This window comes from Gastrolobium bilobum, unplaced genomic scaffold, assembly GCF_033153095.1.
Source record: "Gastrolobium bilobum isolate Gb01-03AN ecotype WA unplaced genomic scaffold, APGP_CSIRO_Gbil_v1 utg98293, whole genome shotgun sequence".
Lineage (NCBI taxonomy): Eukaryota > Viridiplantae > Streptophyta > Magnoliopsida > Fabales > Fabaceae > Gastrolobium > Gastrolobium bilobum.
In genome coordinates, this window is record NW_026898522.1 from 52,533 (window position 1) to 74,401 (window position 21,869).

At 31.9% G+C, this 21,869-nt stretch overlaps 3 protein-coding genes and 1 non-coding gene across 5 annotated transcripts; 2 read left to right on the forward strand and 2 right to left on the reverse strand.

The window, feature by feature from the left end:
* The first annotated feature begins 2,010 nt into the window (after positions 1–2,010).
* On the forward strand, positions 2,011–2,084 carry TRNAN-GUU (transfer RNA asparagine (anticodon GUU)). The gene has a single exon. It is a non-coding gene; the product is annotated as a tRNA-Asn (tRNA).
* A 196-nt stretch (positions 2,085–2,280) lies between these two features.
* Positions 2,281–3,834, forward strand: LOC133317034 (photosynthetic NDH subunit of subcomplex B 3, chloroplastic). The gene is made up of 6 exons (XM_061518829.1): positions 2,281–2,628; positions 2,740–2,850; positions 2,967–3,023; positions 3,211–3,273; positions 3,399–3,461; positions 3,613–3,834. Exons 1-6 carry the CDS (start codon positions 2,422–2,424, stop codon positions 3,688–3,690), a joined length of 579 nt encoding a protein of 192 aa, XP_061374813.1. The 5' UTR covers positions 2,281–2,421; the 3' UTR covers positions 3,691–3,834.
* A 7,868-nt stretch (positions 3,835–11,702) lies between these two features.
* Positions 11,703–13,393, reverse strand: LOC133317033 (aquaporin TIP2-1-like). 2 transcript variants are annotated; one of them, XM_061518827.1, is made up of 3 exons: positions 13,204–13,393; positions 12,725–12,960; positions 11,703–12,244 (listed from the first exon to the last, which is right to left on the reverse strand). In XM_061518827.1, the coding sequence occupies exons 1-3, from the start codon at positions 13,328–13,330 to the stop codon at positions 11,876–11,878; spliced, it is 732 nt and encodes a 243-aa protein (XP_061374811.1). In that variant the 5' UTR covers positions 13,331–13,393; the 3' UTR covers positions 11,703–11,875. The 2 variants fall into 2 exon arrangements, with proteins under 2 accessions (XP_061374811.1, XP_061374812.1); XM_061518828.1 differs by having other exon boundaries at positions 12,725–12,975.
* Positions 13,394–17,232: 3,839 nt separating this feature from the next.
* Positions 17,233–21,729, reverse strand: LOC133317031 (proteinaceous RNase P 1, chloroplastic/mitochondrial-like). The gene is made up of 6 exons (XM_061518824.1): positions 20,418–21,729; positions 20,148–20,237; positions 19,891–20,072; positions 19,553–19,673; positions 18,904–18,972; positions 17,233–18,655 (listed from the first exon to the last, which is right to left on the reverse strand). Exons 1-6 carry the CDS (start codon positions 21,495–21,497, stop codon positions 18,512–18,514), a joined length of 1,686 nt encoding a protein of 561 aa, XP_061374808.1. The 5' UTR covers positions 21,498–21,729; the 3' UTR covers positions 17,233–18,511.
* Between the last annotated feature and the right edge of the window lie 140 nt (positions 21,730–21,869).

Here is a 21,869-nt window from a genome sequence, read left to right on the forward strand (position 1 = left end):
CTGTATTTATTCCCAAAACGACATCATTTTGGTATTAAAATCTTAAAAAATTATAAACATAAAGACTATTATAACTCTTAAATAAATTAAAATTACAAAAACACTATAATTTTCATCCTAAAACGACGACGTATTAAGCTTACTGCAGATAACTTAAGAGAAATTGGCTTTGAAACGATAAGCCTACGACCCAGTCATTTAATTTCCCTTTTTGGATACTCTTCTTCTAGTAATCATCATAGACTATTTGTATATGAAATTCACGTTAAGATATTGATAATACAATTGAATCACAAGGTCTTCTGTTTTTGCTTCTTAATTATCGGATGCTCGGACTTTTGTGGCTAGCTCTGCAGTAATTGCAGAAAAAATGAACCCTCTCTTAAAAACCTTATCACTTTTGAATATGTCGCATTTCTTTAACTTACTTGACTTTTGATTAATTTATACATTGAAAAGGGACAAAGTCCATTCACATTCGTGTGTGTAGCAAACTTCCATTTGGAATAAATTACCACAAACTCTCCACATCTTCGGTTACAAAAGTCTAACTTGAATTATAAGGCATGGCCATTGGCCACCAAATCAACTAATAAGATTGTTCCCCCTTAATTAGTGGTTTCCAATTTGAATTTCTAGAAGCACAATTGTGTTAAAATTTTGAAAGAAAAGCTTTGCCGTTGATATGGTCATATTTCACTTGAATAGAATTATATGAGTATGGGATGAACCGGTCAATACTATTCAAACAAAAATTATAAGGCATGAAAAGTTACTACCAACCTACTACAGTATATTAATAGTATTAACACAATCCTACCTATTATTGATATTTTTATGCATACTATTAATTCATAGTATATATGATTAATATATTCACAAGTAGAAATCAATCTATAAAATAAAAAATTATCGATTAAGTAATAAGAATTTTATTCATTTTAATCAAATGATTTAAATTTGGGATTTGAAAATATATATATATATATATATATATATATATATATATATATATATATATAGTTTTAAAAGAGTCACCCTATATATAAATTTGATAGTACTCAAACTGACTAATTGAGTTTTTATTAAAATGGTTGAAAAACCAAAACCAACATATATAAAAAAGGTTTGCACGTAATTTTGAATTCAATTTCGAAGGGAAATGGATCCTCTAATATGAAAAAAAACATGACATGATCATGTGAGAAGATCACAACCATACAAAAATAAATCAACGGTTATGATTTTATAACTACCTATTTTAATATATTTTCTCTCTCCTCCTTTATTACTATTGATCTACTTTTGTATGGTTATGATTTCCCCCATGACATGGTCATGTGATTTTTCAGATTAGAGGATCCAAATCCATTTCGAAGTTGTTTGAAATAATTGATCTAGCACTCTTACAGGGAGATGTGTTGATGATATCTACTTCAATGTTATCTCAATAAATTTATGATTTGTCCCATGTGTTTGTAATTTTTATTCATGAATTTTTATTTTTTTAATTAATTTTATAATTTCTGTCTAAAGATTTATAAAGTCATGAAGAAAAATTACTAACTTATGGATAAATGATACACCTCATAATTCATAAATAAAAGCTACAAAGTTTTGACATAATATGGTTAGTACTCTCTTTTGTGGAGGGAGTACCAAAGTGAATATCTATTACATTTTAATATTTTGTGAGTACTTGCAACATTCTTATATTATTGTCCTAATACCACCATACTCAAATATACTTGGATTTTATTCATATTTATTTTAGCGATAATGTGTGTCATTTTAAATGATATAAAGTTATGTTATTTCAAGTGAAATAAATAAATAAATAATGAGAGAGAATGGACAAAAAAAATATGACTATGAGTTTCACCTCTTTATGAGACTGAAATAACATAATTTATATCATTTAAAAAGACAAATCTTTTTTCCTTTATTTTATTGGGATTATGTTAGGAAACCTATTTTCTAAATTATAAAAAGTAAAAAACTGCATGCACAGCTGGAGTAGCTCAGTTGGTTAGAGCGTGTGGCTGTTAACCACAAGGTCGAAGGTTCAACCCCTTCCTCTAGCGCCGCCATTTGTACTTTTTCTTGTAGAAAAAAAACTTCACGGGCCTGTCCTTTATCTTTTAGCCCAACGAACTTCGTTGCTCAATATAGCCCACAGAGCTACTTGCCCAACTTCGTTTATTAATTTATTTCTTTTCCATCTTAACATAAATATATATACAAATATAATAATCTATTGTCCTAGTAGGTGTTGTTCCTATTCAAACCAATTCAGATAAGATCATCACAAGAACAACCACAAATGACAGAACCATTCTACTAAGCTCAAATTCAATGCAAAACAACACTACATACACTCAACATCAACAACAACCTTTTCTATCTTCTTAACAATCACAAATGTCGCTCCTACAATTCCAAATGACCTCTAAAGCATTGTTCTCTCTTTCTCCATCCTCCCATAACTTCAGACCCAAAACCCTCCATCAATCTAAGCGTCTCAACTTTGGTACAACCAAAGTTAGAGCCATTGGCACAGTCCCTGAGAGGGACTCAGGGACCACTGAACCTGAAGAGCCACCCTCTGTTGGGTTCGCATTTTTCAGTGTAAGTTGAAGAACAATGTTGTTACATGTATGTATATATTGGTTTTATGTACATTTTTAATCTTAAAATTAATCTCTAATGTTTTTCGGTGTCTCTTCTGTGTTGAGTTAGTCTGTGTTGCTACCAGATGGAACACCAGATGTGCACTACCGTTCTGCTTGTGGTGGGCAGAAGCTTAGGGACATAATGATAGATTCTAATATTGAACTCTATGGACCCTATGTAAGCTTCACGAACACAAACAATTTTTTTTAAAGAATAGTTGCATGTTGTTCTGTGACAACTATTTTATTGTATAATTGAGTTCATATACTTATGTTAATTTGCTCTTTTTCCAGGCTAGAGCTTTGTTAAATTGTGGAGGATATGGAACTTGTGCGACATGTATGGTGGAGGTGAGCTATAATAACCTTTATTGAATTACTATAGCAAGAAAAAAACCACCCTTTATTGGGTAATTCAGAGTAAAGAATAATGGATATATATATTTATTTATTTTTGCTTCATATTAAGACACTACATTTGTATAGTATATAGTAACTTTATTGTAAACTACTAATTGTATTTTGCAATTGCTTTTAGGTTCTTGAAGGAAAGGAGCTTCTAAGCCCTCGCACTGAGAAAGAGAATGAAAAACTGAAGAGGGTAAATGACAGAATGTTAACTTGATAGTCAGATTGAAAATTTTAGTCTAGCATAATAGTCTATGAACTCTGCTTGTGGCTGGGAAATTAAGAGTTTTGCTATGTGGGTTTTTCCTTTTTTTCCAGAAACCAAAGAATTGGAGATTAGCATGTCAAACAACTGTTGGTAAACCAGATTCCACAGGGGTGGTTCGTGATTCGTTACTCTTGAGCTTTAGTACTCCTGGTCTTTGAGTTATTATATTAGAAAATAAATGATTTTATGTTTTTTTGTTAAATAAACTATTTATATTGTGAGTGTGTTCAACTATGTATTGGTTTTTCATTCAATTTGATGCAGGTTGTGATCCAACAACTACCAGAGTGGAAAGGGCATGAATGGAAATATGAAAAACCTGGAAAATCAGAGTCTTCGTGAAGCATTTTTGTTTTTGCTTTATTGCAAATCGTGAAGAAAATCTTCGAAACCTGTAATTAGGAGTTATATTATGTCGTTTAGAGTCACTTCAACGAAACAAAAAAAAATATTATGACTAATATAGTAAAGCTTGTTGCATTTTAACGTTTTTCCTTCTTTTTTAAGCGGGGTCCACTTAATTGTTTAGTAGATAAGTTAACGTTATATTTGAATAAGAGGTAGGAAGGAGAAGAGACGAGAAGGATGAATAATCATACTGCATAATCATTCATGCTATTAGATTAAATTTGAAAATTAAATCTCAATTATTTAAAGTATTATTCTCAAAAAATTTAAAAGTAATTTTTTTTCTCTTGAATTGACAATGGAAAAGACTTTATTTCATATTAAATAATAAAAAATGACTATCCCCTTTCGTTAGTTAGGCTTTGTTTAGAAGTTTAGAGGGGAAGGTAAGAAAGAGGATCTAAGGGAGAGGGAGAAAAAATTTCTAACAAAATTATTTATGTAATTTTCACAATTGAAGAGTATACTCTTCTCTCTTGTTTGAAAGTTAAAAAAATAGTAAGGAAAAAAATGGAGGGTTAATGAGATATTTTTATTATTTTACCTTTTTTAAAATTAATATAACTACTATATTTTACAAATTAAATTAAATTTAAAATTTCTAACAAAATTATTTATGTAATTTTCACAAGGGAGGGGTTATATTTACAACCCAAATAGTTTACACACTCTTACAACCATATTTAACCGTTGATTTCGGCAATCAACGGTTGTCATTTATTATGAATTAATAATTAATTAATAAATTTGATTTGCGAAAACCTTAACCATTGATTGACGGAAATCAACGGTTAAGTATGATTGTAAGAAGTTATAAACGAAAATAAGTTATAAATATAACATTTCCCTTTTTACAATACTATAAAAGATCATTTTTTCGATAAAATTTCTACGTTGCAAACGACGAAAATTTCATCACAAAACTATTTTTTCGTCGAAATACTTTTCGTCAAAAAGCGACGGAATTTTTTCTCCGATGAAATATTTTACAAAAATAAATTTGCAATCGAAATTTTCAAAAAAAATTAGTTTCCATCAAAAGTTTTGATGAAAATGATTTCCTCCATAAAATGTTTTAAACGAAAAAAGAATTCCATCAAAAGTTTTGACAGAATGTTTTCTGTTCAAAATTTTGATGGAAATGTATTGATGAAAATTTCGAAGGAAATTGTTTGTCAAAAAATTTAAGGGAAATTTTTCAATCAAAACTTTCGACGAAATTTAGATTTTATAAAGAATTTTGACAGAATATTTTTTCCGTCAACATTTTTTATCGAAATATTTTCCGTCAAAAATTTTGAGAAAATATTTTCTATAAAACATTTTTGACAAAAATAAATTCCGTTGAAAATTTTGATGGAAATATGTTTTTATCAAAAATCTTGATGGAAATATTTTTTTTATCAAAAATCATGACGAAAATATTTTTTTATCAAAAATCTTGACAGAAATATTTTTTGATTGAAATGTGTTTTGTAAAAAAAAAAATTTGTCAAAAAGTTTACAAAAGAGGTTTATGTGAAAACTTTCGGCGAAATTTGAATTTTGTAAAAAAATTTGATGAAATTTTTTGAGTCAAAATTTTTTGATGGAAATGTGTTTCGTTGAAAATTTTGATGAAAATATTTTTCGTCTAAAATTTCGATGAATTCTTTTGTGTGAAATATGTTGAGGGAAATATTTTGACGAAATTTAGATTTCTTAAAAAAATTTGACAAAATAAAAATTTCGTCAAAATTTTTTACAAAAATGTTTTTAGTCACAATTTTTTATTGAAATGTTTTCCGTAAAAAAATTTGACGTAATTGTTTTACGTCAAAACTTTTGGATAGAAATGCGTAACGTCAAAATTTAAGAGGAAAATATTTTCGTTAAAAGTTTCGACGAAATTTAGATTCTATAAAAAAATTTGACTGAATTTTTTTTCCGTAAAATGTTTATGTTAGTGATTATGGCAAAATTTGGTTTCGTCTTTAGTTTTGATGCAATTTTTTTGACGTATATGATTTTCATCAAAAAATTCTTCACTATTTTTGACGAAATATTTGTCGTCGATAAATTATGTCGATATTTGAGACTTTTTTAATAATATCTCATTTAAAAATGATTCACATTTATGTAGTTTTCACATTTTAATGCTAAGGGTAGATAAATAATTTTTAATATTTCCCCCTTAAATCCTCTAAATTGGAGAAACTTTAATTTTAAGAAAAACAAGGGTTTTGGAGAGTTTAGTAAAAATCTCCAATTTCTTCCCTTCATTTTTTTAAACTCACAAACAAGGGAAGAGCTTACTAAAACTCTCCCTTTCCTTTCTCTCCTAAAACCAACATCCAATCAAAGTCTTAGCATTAAAATGTGAAAACTACATAAATGTAAATCATTTTTAAATGTGACATTATTAGAAAAGTCTCAAATATCGACAAAATTTATCGACAAAAATAATTTCGTCAAAAATAGTGAGGAAATTTTTTATGAAAATCGTCAACGAAATTAGAGACAGAACCAGATTTTGTCATTATCACTGACATAAATTTTTTACGGAAAAAAAATCGAGTCAAAATTATTGATAGAATCTAAATTTCGTCAAAACTTTCAACGAAAATATTTTCGTCCAAAATTTTGACGAAACACATTTCCATTGAAAAGTTTGGACGTAAAAAAATTACATCAAAATTTCTTACGAAAAATATTTCCTTCAAAATTTTTCGCAAAAAATTTCGATGAAAAATATTGCTATCAAAATTTGAAACTAAAAATGTTTCTGTAAAAAAATTTGACGTAATTTTTTTTTTTATCAAAATTATTTACGGAATGTAAATTTCGTCAAAACATTGTAGATACAAGGTATGTTTTGGTGATAACAAAATGGGAAAAAAAGAAGAAGAGAAGAGCATTGATAAAGAGCAAAAAGTATCTAGCATATATGGATATTGAAGATGTATGATGTAGCCACACAAGAAGAGTAATGCCATATCAAAGTGGCAAGATCATTAGATCAAAAGCAACAAGGAATAAATAGAAGAGCAACACTAAGATCAAAGACAACAAACCATGTACAACATCTAAGAGATGCTCAATATCATAACCATGATGAAAAATGATCAAAACCAACAAAGTGTCAAGTATTTTCATATCCAACAAGTCAAAACATCAAGCTCAAGTAAAAATTCAAGACACAAGACATGAAGCTAAGTCTAAAATTATATTTAGAATATATCTTTAAGACTTAGAATGTATGTGAGGGTATATGGTAGATTACATTGCATGAGCTCAAAGTAAACGTGTTTTTCGAATTGCATAATCAAAACTTTATATACATGAAAGAAATTTGAAAAATCCAAGAAAAGATCCTTGACATATTTTATAACTTCAAAACATATTTATCAAGTTAAGATCTTTCATAAAAAGTGGTTGGAAGTAAGTTAGAACACATTTGAACTTAGAATTTGCTGAATAATTTTGTTGCTGCCTTCAATACAATTTTTTGTATCCAATATAATGGATTTAGATCTTGTGTTCTTCATAAAAGTTGTAGATCTTTCTTTTATATTTCCAAAGAGACCAAGATCATATCAATTCGACAAGAATAGCTCAAGTTATGTGCAAAATACAAAACAATGTTATTGCTGTCGTATTTCCAACCTTTCCAACAGGTTGGGAATCGATTCCTTGTGATCAGGAATCGATTCCCACTCTCTGAATCGATTTCCACTGGGACAGAAAGCCTATAACGACTAGTTTTGCTAAAAATCACTATAAATACATTCCTTATGATCCTAAAACGAAAAGATCATTATTCCTACACATCTTAAGGATGATTTGAGAGCTTCTACACTATCATTTGCGTACTCTTTCATATCTTCAAAGATCAAACATATTTGAGCTCATATCTTGAAAATCCATATACCCATAGTGCTTCAAGTTGTATATCCACACTTTGAGAGTGTATATTCATTTCTAAATATTTTTCTCCTTGTATTCTTGAGTTGAAAGGGTTGTGAGACCCATTGTTTTAGAGGTAGCCAAACACCTAAGTAAATTTGGAGTGAATTGTAAGGTTGTGAAGTACCCGTAAACTTGGAGATTGTAAGGTATCCAAGAACCCAAAGTCTTAGTAGATTGTAAAGGTTTGTCAAGCACCCATGAAGCTTGACCATTAGTGAAAGAGTTGATCGAGCGACTTCAGTCTGGACGGTCTAACCTTTCGCTCCCCTACTGAAAAGGGGCACAAAGCCGCTTTGCACCACTGATAGACTACTTAAGATTCAATTCAAAAGGCCCTACTTAGTTTCGCAAGCCTTTGTCATTGTCAGTCAACTAAGTAGGGCCTGAGGCCCCCTGCGAATCCGTAAATCTGAGGAGCATGCCGCAACACAACAAAAGGATGGTCCCCTATGCATTTCATTCTTTCCGGAAGGGAAAAAAAAACAAGGTCACAAGTGGTGGTGACCGAACCAGGATATATTGTGTTTGCAATTCTCTAAACTCTAAACTCTTTATTTCTAGCACTTTAATTTCTTCTTTGATATCTTGAATGTGCTAGAATAAGTTCTATAATTGTGATATATTATATATTATGGATTGTTTGAAAGTATTGATTAGCTTTTCACATATCAAAGTTTGCTTGAAATGATTGTTTTGAAACTAGAAGAGGACTTTTGCGAAAATTTTATAATACTCAATCCACCCCCTCTTGAGTATGGAAGCCACATTCCTAACAAACATTTCCTTCAAAATATTTCACAAAAAAATATATTCATCAAAAATTTTAACGAAAAATATTTCCATCAAAATTTTCAACGAAACACATTTCCATTGAAATTTTTGATGGAAAAAAATTTCATCAAAATTATTTACATAATTTAAATTCCATTGAAATTTTTAACAAAACACATTTGCATAGAAAATTTTCAACAAAAAATATTTTCGTCAAGTTTTTTGATGAAAAATATTTTCATCAAAATTTTCAACGGAACACATTTTTGTCAAAGAATTTCGACAGAAAATATTTCCCTTAAACATTTTTGACGAATAAAATATTCTGTCAAAATTCTTTATAGAATCTAAATTTCATCGAAAGTTTCGAATGAAAAATTTCCCTCAAATTTTTTGACAAAACAATTTTCTTCGAAATTTTTGTCAGAACACATTTCCATCAAAATTTTGAATGAAAAATATTATGTCAAAATTTTTTATGGATTTCTTTTTTCATTTAAAATATTTGATGGAGGAAATCATTTTCGTCAAAACTTTTGACGAAAACAAAATTTCAATAGAAAATTTATTTTTTAAAAAATTTTCATCGGAGAAAAAATTTCGTCGCATTTCGACGAAAAGTATTCCAAAGAAAAAATAAATTTGTGATGAGATTTTCATTGTTTGCAACATAAAACTTTCGTCGAAAAGATGATCTTTTTTAGTATTGTGAAAAGTACATAAGTAATTTTTTAAAAAATTTTAAATTTAATTTAATTTATAAAATATATTAATTTTTAAAATGGGATAAAATTGGTAAAAATATCTAATTAACCCTATATTTTTTTCCTTACTATTTTTTTAACTCCCAAACAAGAAAAGAGAATATCCTTTAATTTTTTTCCCTTCCTTCCCTTACTATTTTTTTAACCGCCAAAAAAGTCAATAGTATTGATATGGTGATTATAAGTTTCGGTAATTTATGTTAGATTATGTGTTTAATTTTCATCATTGTAAGAAAAAAAAAAACCCGCCAAAACAAAATTTTAACAAATTTTAGTTTTATACAATGGTGACACGAAAATTATCAAACCCCTCTTGGATTATATGATGGGAAAAATGTGTGATATAAAATTGTGTCATTTTAAGTTAGAGAAAGAGATATATTATATAGAAGAGAGAGTGAAAAAAAATAAAGGTATACGTCTCACATCTTTATAAGAAGTAAAATGATAGAAGTTGTATCATTGAAAATCACAAAACATTTTTCCTTATATGATTCTTCAATGGAACAGTGATCAATGTATCACACATTGGTCACTTTTTTACTAGTATGCCACTCAAACAGTAATATTTGTCAAAATGCCACGTGTTCGAGTTTGCTACAGTAGGCAGAGAACTCAATTTGCTGATGTGACGTGTTTTTGGTGGCTTCGCTACTAAGTGTAGCGAACTAGGTGATAATTAATACCCTTCTGCTCTGACAAAAATAGAACACGTGACAGTATTATAGAAGTTCGCTAGGAATAATAGCGAACTAAGTAAAAATAGCTATTAAAACATGTGTCTGACACACACAAATTCACTATACTAAATAGCGAACTATGTGCCTATAAAAATATTTGCTTTAACTTATAAAGGACCTATAAAGTTCAAACAGTCAAATAGCGCTGGAGAGAGAAAAGTTAGGTGTGTGTGTCAGACTATTATTAGGAGGCAGAGTGCTAAGAGCACATAGTTCGCACTTAGTGTAGCGAATTTATGTGTGTCACATTATTTTTACTTAGTTCACTATCATTTTTAGCTAACTTCTATCACACTGTCACGCATTTTGCTTTTGTTAGAGTAGAGAGGTATTAATTATTATCTAATTTGCTACACCCTGTAGTAAATTAGATGGTCACCAGAAACACACCACATCAGCAAATCAAATTTGTTGGGCACTGAGGTGAACTTACCCGCATGATATATTGAAAAATAACATTATTTACGTGACATTTGAATAAAAAAATTAGTGAACAGTGATATTTTGATCACTGTTCCATTCTTCAATCCTAATAGATAAACTTCGCAACTTCTTGTGTCCTTTCAGCTAGAAATTCTTGTACAGCATGAGGACTTTGGACACCCACCGGCTACTGCAGATTTTAACGAGGGGAAGGAATCTTTAAGTCACCCAACTTTTTGCAATCTATCTTCAAATCTGGCAAAGGGGTCCCCGGGTACGCATAACGCATGTCTCCTCTCTACCTAAAATGTTTTCACTGGATGTGACCGTATATTTGTTTTTCTTGGCTTGTATTGTTTTGCCTGGACTCGTACCATTCTAACTTTTTAAGGTTAATAATTCTCACTTGCTGGCCCGCACTAACATATCTGATAAAACGTGAAGGTATTTCATTGCATGTCCATCCATAGCACTTTGTAATTATAAACAAATACATATTCACTAAACATATCAATTAAGTTTCTAGTTTTTTCGTTTCTCCACACTCTATCTACGTAGTCATGTTCCAACTTAATTATTTCCGTTTCTAAATCTTTTCTGTTGTATTATCCAGCTATTTTTTTTTTGCATTTTCCCTACTATTATTACCCTACATGGTAAAAGTCTAAGAGAATATTTAGTAGAAGAGAAACTTATTTATGTTTGAGAATTATGATTTCCATAAATATGTTGGAAAAATAAATTTCTCGAAAATATTAATAAAAAATTGTTTAGTGGGGCAAAATATTACCAGAAATATTATAAAAAAGCTATGAAATTTTCTCATGTGATATTTTTGGATAACATTTTGACTCAAAAAGCTTCAATTTTTTTTTTCATGAAATCTGATTTTTTTTTTTCCGAATTTTTTTTTAACAATTCTTATATCAAATATAAGTAAATAGAATTGTGAATATCAGTTTTCCAAAAAAATTACTTATACCAAACGCTCAACAAATTTCTAGTGATCCTGATTCACCGAACAATTATGCCTATTGATAATTCCAATAGAATCAAATGTTTTATGGTTTTTTTTGTGTGCATGCTTTACGCTTGCCCACTTTAATTTTCCTAATTTAACGCAGCAATTTTCTCTAAGTGTTCTAAGGATGTCAACTTCTGCTCAATTGATAGATGTCAATGGCACACTAATCCTCCTAGCTAGTATCCAAATTAAAACGTAAGCCAGAAAAAAAAAACTTAAAAAGACAATTTTTTTAAAAAAAGAAAAAAAACCACTACTGCTGCATTGCACTGCACATCACCAACCTCTTGAATTCTTACAGGACAACAATGACTCCCCAACGCTTTACATCTAAAGCAAGACAAAAAAAGATAAATGGGAGAAGAAAAGAAAGAAAAGCAAGAGTTGCTTTTCCTCCTTTATTACAGAGAAACAATAACTGGTACATATAGGCAATAATATCAATAAAATCAATAATCACTAGGCAAAGGTGCATGCTGAGAGGGCATGAAGACATAGCCATAGATAAGACCAGCCAAACCACCACCGATAAGAGGTCCAACCCAGTAGATCCAGTTGTCATGGAAGTCACCACTAACAACTGCAGGGCCAAAGGAGCGTGCAGGGTTCATTGATCCACCAGAGAATGGTCCTGCAGCTAAGATGTTTGCACCAACAATGAAACCAATGGCAATTGGTGCTATTGTTCCCAATGATCCTTTCTTGGGGTCAGCTGCTGTGGCATACACAGTGTACACCAACCCAAATGTGATTATAATTTCAGTAACAACACCTTGACCAACTCCAACTCCAGCAGCAACACCATGGATAGGAATTGTCTGAAAACAAATAACAACCACTCATTTAAAAATAAAGATAAGAGTCAAGACTTTTCTTTTATTCTTAGAATTTGGAATACAAAATAAAGGGTAGTTCTTTTTTATTTATGGGATAGCCATTAGCCAAGTTGTAATTATCAACTTTTTTCTATTTTTTGTCTTATATAGTTGATCTGGAAAACTCTTTAGATTTTAGCTAATAAATAATTCAGTCAATGCTGTTCAGGTAGGTAGGTAGAAGATTTGATCTATGTACTTAACTTATAAACCAGTTGAAAAACTTGGAAAGGTTCATAAATCAGGAAACTGTATTGAAACAGAATAATACCCAATGTACCCTCAATTATTATGATGAATAGAAAAAAAAGGCAGATATGACTCGGTTTATGCATGAAGGCTTCTGGTGCAAGAATGACAATTTTGCCATGCATGTCCCAGAAAATGATTGAATCATATGGAGGGGGTTCAGTTTGAACTTACCAAAGCTCCTGTGACAAACTTGAGGAGCAAGCATGCCACTATGGAGCCAAGAAGCTGTGCAATCCAGTAGAAGATACCAGTGAGGATAGTGATCTGGCCCCCAATAGCCAACCCGAAGGTCACAGCTGGGTTAACATGGCCACCAGAAATGTTGGCACCAACAGAAACTGCAACAAAGAGAGCAAATCCATGGCAAACAGCAACTGCTACCAAACCAGCAGGATCAAGAGCTGCATCTGATGTCAACTTAGCTGCAAACGAAGAAGAAAAGAAGTCAGAGTCATGTTGAAACTAAAAAAGCACAAAGTTTTTATGTGTTTGGTTTAAATACAAACTTCTGCATGTCCATAATTCAGAAAAACTTTGTTATAAGAACAAAAAATATTATATTACTTGAGTGTCACACTAGTGATAAAGAAGGGGCAAGGTAAAGATAGAAGTCTTAGGTTTAATTCTAGTAAAAAGCATAATAAACCAACCATAGGCTATGGCTGAACCAACACCAGCAAAAACAAAGATCAATGTTGAGATGAACTCAGCAATATAGGCCTTGATGGAGCCCAAACTGAAAGAATCATCAAAGCGTCCGAATGCTATGCCAGCCATCTTCAGAAGTTTCTAGGAGAGCCTCAAAGATGGAAGAGAGGATAAGATAAGGAAATGTTTAGAATTAGAAAGATAGCACAAAAGGCTTCTGAGGTGAGCTATATATATATTAGTAGAAATTGTCAAGTACAGTGTTAAGTCTTATTAAATAAGTTCACGAACTTGATAGTTAGTTTTGCAGTTGTGTTATTATTATTATAATTTTAATGTTTCTCATGTTATGACTATATATATATATATATATATATATATATATATATGAGGTAGGATCATTTGATACCAGTGTCAAATTTGAAGTTTGACACCTCATGTGAGAGCCATTAGATCTAAAAAGATCAACGACTCTGATCCTGCCTATATATATATATATATATAAAAGTATATAAAGTCTATATTAGGAGAAAAGAAATAAAAAGAAAATATACTCCACACTTATATGTGTATAAGAGATAAATTTATTTTTTATAATACGAGAAACATACAATAAATTCTATTATTATTAATGAAAAAAGCTCCTTCAAATTAAGCAAATAGTGATATATTTATTTTTAATAAGTCACGATTTACTTTGAATAAGGTCCGATAACTATATAGTGTATGTTTCGTTTGAAAGATAAAAAGGAATATGGTTATATATATGCTACGTATCAATGCATATCCAATCAGGTCCTTTTATTGCAATCTTAGCTGTCATTGGCGTTATTTATTAGAAATGTCTGGAAGCTAATGAATGATTCCTCCATGTGAGTAGTAGAGAGAGAGGGACAGAGGTGGTGTTTGGTGGGGTAGAATGTCAAGGAAACAATCATAAAATAAAGTGAAGAGTGAGGAGTGGAGGACATGAATACCTTTGGGCCACAAATAGCACCGGCCATTCTCTGAAAAACATTAGTGATCGTGAAATTTTAAATTGAGTTAAACATAAAATTCGCGGATGTTTATATTTTTAAGGAATTTATGTCACATATAGGTTAATTCGGGCTATATCATAGAAAAGATGTCAGCAAATTAAAGCCTTCTAGAGGAAAATCTTGACTTTTTGACTCCTCTGTCTTGTTAAATGCAGAAAACTTTCCACACAAAAAAAGGTTTGGTTAATTATGATTATGTCTTTATAAATTTGTATACACCAACAAACCCATTACTAATTATTTTGGAAAAAAAACTCTTTTAATGAGCTAAAATTATAACATCTTCAAATTAAATTAAAGACAATACGCTCTTATTTGTATATTTATGTACAACCTTAATTTATATTATCAATAAAAGGAGTGCTCCACGTGATTCTTTTGTCCTCTTTTGGTATGGGCCACAAGTTGAATAAAAAAGAAGTGGCTAGTTATCTTTAGGAGCTCGGTTACTATTTTGAACAGAGCTAAAAATTGCCACTTTCAAAGCAGCACAAACTGCACAAACACTGTTGAATTATCGAAAAAGTTACGTTCAGATCAGACACGCTAGCTAATCAAAGAAGTTTTGTAGAAGATGTACTTTTTTGAGTGAAGGTGAGATTTTACCTAAGACTGCCATTTCAGCAGCACATGTTTTGTCTCAATTGATGGTCATAAGCTAATAACTAATACTAATAGGAAACCTTATCAGCCAACTGTTGTTTAATAAAATAGGGCCATTAAGCTACAAAATAAGCTAACATGTTAGCATCGAGCAATTGTTTAATTTCTAATTTCCTTACCTCTACATGCATCATGACTCAGTTTACAAAAATCATTATCTTCATTAGTTTGGATACCCTTCCAAATTGCATAACCCCAGCTCAATTAAAAACTTAAAACTGAACCAAACATAATAACAAACTTGGGTATATCATTATTTTCTGTTTAGTAAACTCTTCCAATCCGAGTTTAAAATAAAGTTTCTTTAGTATGGTTTTGGACCCAAAAGTGGAGGTCAAAACCAAAATAATTTCAGTTTCAAGGTGACTAATTTAAATGTTCCATGGGTTATAAAAACATGACATCGAAAGTCATGCTATTTGATCTGGAAAATACCGGGAAGAGTGGCGTATCCTTAGGTACCTTGTTTTTCCATATATAGAATTCAACTTGTGAGATCTGCAAACGATAGTTCTGTTAATTCCAATTAGTAACTAAGCTAGGACTAGGTTTAGTTGCCAAGAATTATTCCACTAGATGCTCGATGTTCAGAAATTAAGATCAATTTGTGATGCACCCGGTGTGCTTATGTTGCTAAAATAACTTCTTTGGCACCGTGTGTTAGCAAAGAAAATTTTAATTATTTTCTATTAGAATTTGTACTTTTTATGTCGGATGGAATTCAAATATCTAAAAGTTAAAACAAAAACAACTTAAACATGTTCTCTAAATTTAATTTTAAAAAAAAATAGTTATAATTTTTAATTTTTTTCACAAATCAAACATTGTCAAACGAATTTTTTATTATTTTGAAGATTAAAAAACTGTTTTTAAAAATAATATTCAAACAGTGCCTAAAACTCAAATATTATTTTAATCACAAGTCTAATTTCAAAGTTGATTTCTGCATTGAGGTATGCAAACTCTTATATCACACGGCAAATTACGTCAGTTAATAATGTTTTTTTTTGTAAATTGTGATGCACTGACACATTAAAAAATTTGACGTGTCATGTTCGATACTTCTCGACACTCTAACACACGTTTCAAAGACTCAAAAAAGAATTTAAAAGTTGCATTGTGTTGCATTTTTAATTTTAATTATTATATTTGTTGGATTACGATTATCCTTTTATTGAGTTTAATATAAATATTTATGATATTTTATATTTCTTTGTAAAATTAATAGATATTATAATTTGGCTTCATTTTTTTAAAATTATAAAAATTAAATATATTATACACTATATAAATTAAAAATATTATTTAATATCAAAATATGTTCTAACGTGTCAAAATTTAATATTTTTTATAATTAACGTATCATAATATTATATCATATTCCGTGTTAATGTGAATAAACCATAGCCTGTAACCATATATCATATTCCCTGTTACCCTTTTTCGGGGTGCAGATGTTTTTTTTTTAATCCTTGTTATCCACAATAGTGTGTCCAAGGCATAACCGCATCCCTCTATATTGCGGATCTTTTTATTCTACCCTTATCTTTATATTTTGGCTCTGAATTTATGTGCTAAAAACTGTTTTAAAACTCGAATCGTTCATCGAACCGGTCAAGGTATTGAGTCACTGGTTCAATCAGGTTGAACCGGATTTACTGTTCACATATTAAAAATATATAAATATTACTTATATTAATAAAAATTCACATAAAAAAATTATCAATGAGCTTCAAAAAATAAAGTAATTTTCAATGATAGTAAATATTATATACTTCTAAGCTTCTAGTTCTAGACCATATCCTAATATTGGATTAAAATTGCAATATAAGTTAAATGCACCTTTTGTGCTTGACATGATACGGATAAATTAAATCACGATAACAAATAGTATGCATGAAATATACACTAAGAAAAAAGTGTCACCATTATCATAATAACAAATAGTATGCATAAAATATACACTAAAAAAAAAATGTCCACTGTTGAGATAAGATCATAAGACCATCAGTGTTTATCACCACTTAACTTCATGAGATCATTATAAGATGCAACTAAATTATATAAACGAACTGCACTAATCTAAAATATCTTATTATTTTCACCTTACTTTTAATCATATTCATCATAAAATATGAATATGATTTAATTCAAAAGTTCTTATCAATAACAAAAAAATTTACCAAAAAAAAAAAAGAATAACCGGTCTAACCTGGGTCAACCGGATCACCGGGTTTCGGCAGGGTCAACCGGTCCAATCCGAGTTGACTGCAGAAGTTAGACCGGGGAACCCACCGGGTCACCGAGTCTCGGGTCGACCCGACCAGTCCAAGCCGAGTTTTAAAACACTGGCTAAAAATACTCCGTCACTTAAAATGCTTTACTTACTACCACCAACTACAAATGTGATGTTTTTCATTCAGTTAAACTCTTGGGAATGAGTTTCTTTTCATGTAAACGAAGGTTCACATATAACCTATGAAGCATGGTTGATTGATATCCAAGTAATAAGTCTACGGAAGACTATCTTTCGCATGCCAAACAATGTATCAGGACAATATCTTTTTCCTTTTTTTTCCCCTTTGGCTATACAGTCAATGCCTTAGCATTGAGCTTGATATCAAGCTATTCCTCTGCTTCAATCTAGCTTGTCTGCAAGATATAATCATGGAGTATTTCTATTTCACACTTCAAAGTTCAAAGGGTGCATATTTCTGTGCTTGACCAAGTGGGTCTAAAGATGCGACTAGTACATATGTGGAGAGAAGACTTGCACAATTTTTTAATGATCAAAGGGCATCATGCCCTTCTAAATATAATCGTGGAGAATTTCACACTTCAGAGACCGCATCATTTTGCTGTTCTGTGCTTTGTAGCTATAGACGACTAAGTCGTTCCAACGATGCAACCAGCACATGAGAAGATGTTGATCATATTGACAGCGTAGATCATAATTTGAAATGGCAAAATATTTTGTATAGAATCAGTGTATACATTTATTTGGTGAGCTCAATGGCCCGAATAATCATAACCACTAACACTCACTCTACCTGCATATTTTCAGGAATGGTATGGCAGCATAACAATGTTATTACCTTCTTTTTTAGTTCAAAGGAGGTCTAAGAACGTAGAAACTGAAGTGGTGGTGAAGTGGATTCACTGGGTTTCAATCCAGCAATCAATCAGTCCCTAAACAGACTTAATGCCACCTACCCTAGGCTCTTCAATAAAAAATATGAGACAAATTAGGTTCACCGATAAGATTACTACCCCAAGCCCTCTGATCTATACTGCTTTTAACTTGCCACAAGTGTCAAAATAATCAACCTTTTCATTCTGAACATTAGCAGCTCATATCAGCTATTAAAGAAAATCTAGAGATGTTCCAAAAGGAAGAAGAAGCGCATTTTTTTTTTTTTGGGTGGGGGAGGCTGGTGTTAAAGGAGAATAAAAAAAAATTACTCAAAAAGGAGAAGAAAATGGTAGCAGCACCTTGTCCTATGCCTTGAATTCATCACAGCTGCACGCAATTGCAATTCAAGATGAGAAAAATCTTGGATAACTACTGAAAACAAACCAAGAAGATAAAAACACTCCCTTCCTTTCATCAAGTGCCATCAGACATGGAGTTAGATGTCCATAGATTATGTAATGTTTTCTTTCCGGATCTAGTGGCGCACAACCATTTCCTTGGGATCTCATGATCATCACTAGTTACACTTGGCACATGCCAACTACCGTTTTCTGATTCCTGCAATTATATTACCCAACAGCTTATTTATCTTCCATGGAAATATTTAGCGTGCAAGCGGAAGTAGACAACCCCCATACCCCTCAGAATGGGACAAAAATTTGAGCCCAATCCATTGAGTACGCAGGTGTGACTTCTATTTCAAAGCTAAACTAAAAGAATTGGGTTATCGACATATCATTTGCTTGGTGGAAACATGCTATTTTATATTCAATTGAACAAGAAAAGCAGTTGGGTTATCATCTCACCTGAATAACTATTGAATAACGGGGAGGCAAAATTAGGGAAGCTCCACGAGCTGAGGCTGATACTCGAACCTGCAAACCCCAAAAGGCATCATCAATCCTTTCACTATTGGCATCAAAACCCCAAATACCAAAGTCATTAGTAAACGACAAATGGCACATTAGTAATTCAGCAGCAGGGAGGCTAAAGTTCTTGACAACTGCAATGGCCTGTGATTCTAACATGAAGACATAACAAACTTTGGCGAACTTAGTGTCAGTAGAATTTATGGTTAGGAAAATGAGTCAGAAGCATGATAATATGTATTATCTATACAAGATTTTTGTGAGGATCTTAATAGTAGGATTCATAAGCTTATTCTAGATCAAGCCTCCTAATTCTTCCATATTAGATTACCCAGGATTATGGTTACGAATACATGGTTGCATAAGACTTTTGATAATTAAGTTGGGCACAACATGCAACGGTCCATTTGTAATAAAAAAAAAAATCCTCTATGATGTGGTTTTTGAGATCTCGCTGTGGCCTTGGGTAGCCAATATTCATGGATATAGAAGACTAGCAGTATTCAGAATAGCCTTATAACTAAGGCATCTTGATAGGGGGTTATACTGTATAGTGTATGGGAACTTCACTGATAGCTTAGAATACCTGGTGCTTTTCTTTCCATCTCGGAAAAAATCCAGAACCTAGTAATTGGAACAAATGGTCCCTCATCTCGTCATTTGTCAACAGTAAGCATTTACAACTAACAGCAGCATATAACCAGTACCTGTGATAAACAAAACAACATTTTAGTACAACTGAGTTGTTGGATAGATACAGATACAGATATATTGAAGAATATATATTCCTATCAACGATTGAAAAGTTGGAGTCGGCAACATGGATCAATCAACACCATTAGGCTCATTGGAAATACATAATAAGAAAAAAATTGAAATTAGGAAACTCAATCTAACATAAACATTATGGAAGTACTTCATTACCAGTCATCATTTGAACCTTGAGGTGTTGCATAAAGAGCGCCATTATTTTTCCAATTTTCTATAAGTCTCCTGTTATTTGGATTCTGAGCAGGACCACCAGTTACCCGACTTACATGCAAAATTATAAGTGGCAATCTATTCGAAGGGCTCATTTGACGTAATTGTTGAACAACAGAATTAAGCTACAACCAAAGGCAAAGAACCGTTAAGCAGTTGCTTTTGCAATATTCTAATAAATTTAACAATTTCACACTCACATGCGGAAAGCTAAAATTATGCACGTTGGCAAGGCCGACGTTGGCACCATCTACAACAGCGTCAAACGGGCCATGCTGTTCAAGCCACTTCTGCAAAGTTAAATTTCTATATCAGACTATCAGTCACTATCCCGTTACCAATCCATTTATATATAACCAAATTGAAGACAGAGACAAGAAAGTGTAGGTACTATAATATACAACCCCTGTCATAGGTAACATAAATTTATAATTGATAAGTTCTAAACAAAGCAGTGAAGACTGTTCTACCTGAAAATGATTAAAGTTTGCCTTAACTTCTCTTTGGCAAGCCAATTTAGATAATGAGGCAGCAAAGTTTTCGGTCTCTTTTGTATCAATATCAATGCTCACAAGCTTCTCACCACATGAGAGGCAAAGGCCATCCTCGTTCACATGAGTCTTCACCACCTTCCATTGTCCACTTCCAAGCCACCCTTGGCCATGCCATCCTCCACCTCCCCGCACAATCCCTTCTCTTACCTTGTTAACATCCCAGTTCTCCTTCCCAATTTTAGTTGCATTTTCAGAGTTAAACCAATCCTCTATCATTTTTAAAGTAGATTCAGACACCTGTCTCACCACAGCTCGCAAACGATGCAACATCTCATAGACCTTGTCTTCATTCCTTGCATTGACACTGACTTCCAAAATAGCAGCAAGCTCAGGCTCTTCAGCCGTAACGCCAGATTCAATCATGTCTGTATCGACTTCATAAGCCTTCTCAGCATCCCCCATCTTGCAAAATCCATACAAAGCAGGTCCATATGATCTCAGCTTGGGTGCAATGCCAACATTTTTCATTTGCTTCAGCAATTCAAAAGCCATCTCAGGATCTTCCTTTGCAGCAGCAAGCCTAGCAGCATTCGTAAATGTAGCTTCATTTGGCTCAACTTGGTCATTCAACATCTGCTGAAAGATCTCAAACCCCCTTTTCAGAGCTAAATCCGACAAGTTGGGTGACATAGAACACAGGTAGAGCAATTTGTTATAGTGATCAATATTGAGCATAACCCCGATTTTTTGTGACTCATCATAGAGATGAAGAGCTTCAACAACATCACCAGACTTTGAGCACTGATTCAGCTTGCGTTGTAGGACTCCCTGTGGAGATTCATTGGCAGCTTTTCTCCTCGCTTTGCTTGAAAGCTTAATAGCACTTGTTCCTTTCGAAAAGTCATTATCTCGTGATTGAGCTAAAGTGCTTGTGCTCATGCTCATGGAGGAGAAGCCACTAGTAGCAGCAGTTATTGCGTGTATTGGCCGTGGCCAGTGGGATTGCGTCGTAAAGATGGAGAAAAGAGGAGTGAATCTCGCCGTCACTCGCAGCATCACAATTCACCAATTGTTTGTAAAATTAAACCAACAAGATAAGAGAACAAACAACCTCAAATTCATAGAATCGAATGTAGTACTAATAGTTTAGTTCCTAGGTAAAAACAAACGCAGAAAAAAACAACATGGGGTGGAATCAAAGATGCACGCAACACCTTTCGAATAGTCAATCCGAGAATGTCCTTGTGTTCAAAACCCTATCCATCTCCCGCTTTATCACTTCCGCCATCCTCTCTCTCTCTCTCTCTCTCCATATCTGTCTGCCAATCTATTTATCTATATATGAAAAATAAATCTTTAAAATTTTAATTTTTTAAATAAGTTTTTTTTAAAAAAATAAAAATAATAATTATGTTTTTACAATGCTCA

What these genes read in the sequence shown, in the direction of transcription:
- LOC133317034 (XM_061518829.1), top strand. Translation starts at nt 2,422, where the DNA reads ATGTCGCTCCTACAATTCCAAATGACCTCTAAAGCATTGTTCTCTCTT. An exon ending in TTGGGTTCGCATTTTTCAGT is followed by an intron (nt 2,629 to 2,739) that starts GTAAGTTGAAGA and finishes GTGTTGAGTTAG; the next exon opens with TCTGTGTTGCTACCAGATGG. An exon ending in TTGAACTCTATGGACCCTAT is followed by an intron (nt 2,851 to 2,966) that starts GTAAGCTTCACG and finishes CTCTTTTTCCAG; the next exon opens with GCTAGAGCTTTGTTAAATTG.
- LOC133317033 (XM_061518828.1), bottom strand. Translation starts at nt 13,330, where the DNA reads ATGGCTGGCATAGCATTCGGACGCTTTGATGATTCTTTCAGTTTGGGC. An exon ending in TGGTTCAGCCATAGCCTATG is followed by an intron (nt 12,976 to 13,203) that starts GTTGGTTTATTA and finishes CTTCGTTTGCAG; the next exon opens with CTAAGTTGACATCAGATGCA. An exon ending in AGTTTGTCACAGGAGCTTTG is followed by an intron (nt 12,245 to 12,724) that starts GTAAGTTCAAAC and finishes ATTTGTTTTCAG; the next exon opens with ACAATTCCTATCCATGGTGT.
- LOC133317031 (XM_061518824.1), bottom strand. Translation starts at nt 21,497, where the DNA reads ATGCTGCGAGTGACGGCGAGATTCACTCCTCTTTTCTCCATCTTTACG. An exon ending in CAAGGTTCAAATGATGACTG is followed by an intron (nt 19,674 to 19,890) that starts GTAATGAAGTAC and finishes TGTTTATCACAG; the next exon opens with GTACTGGTTATATGCTGCTG. An exon ending in GATGGAAAGAAAAGCACCAG is followed by an intron (nt 18,973 to 19,552) that starts GTATTCTAAGCT and finishes TGGGGTTTGCAG; the next exon opens with GTTCGAGTATCAGCCTCAGC.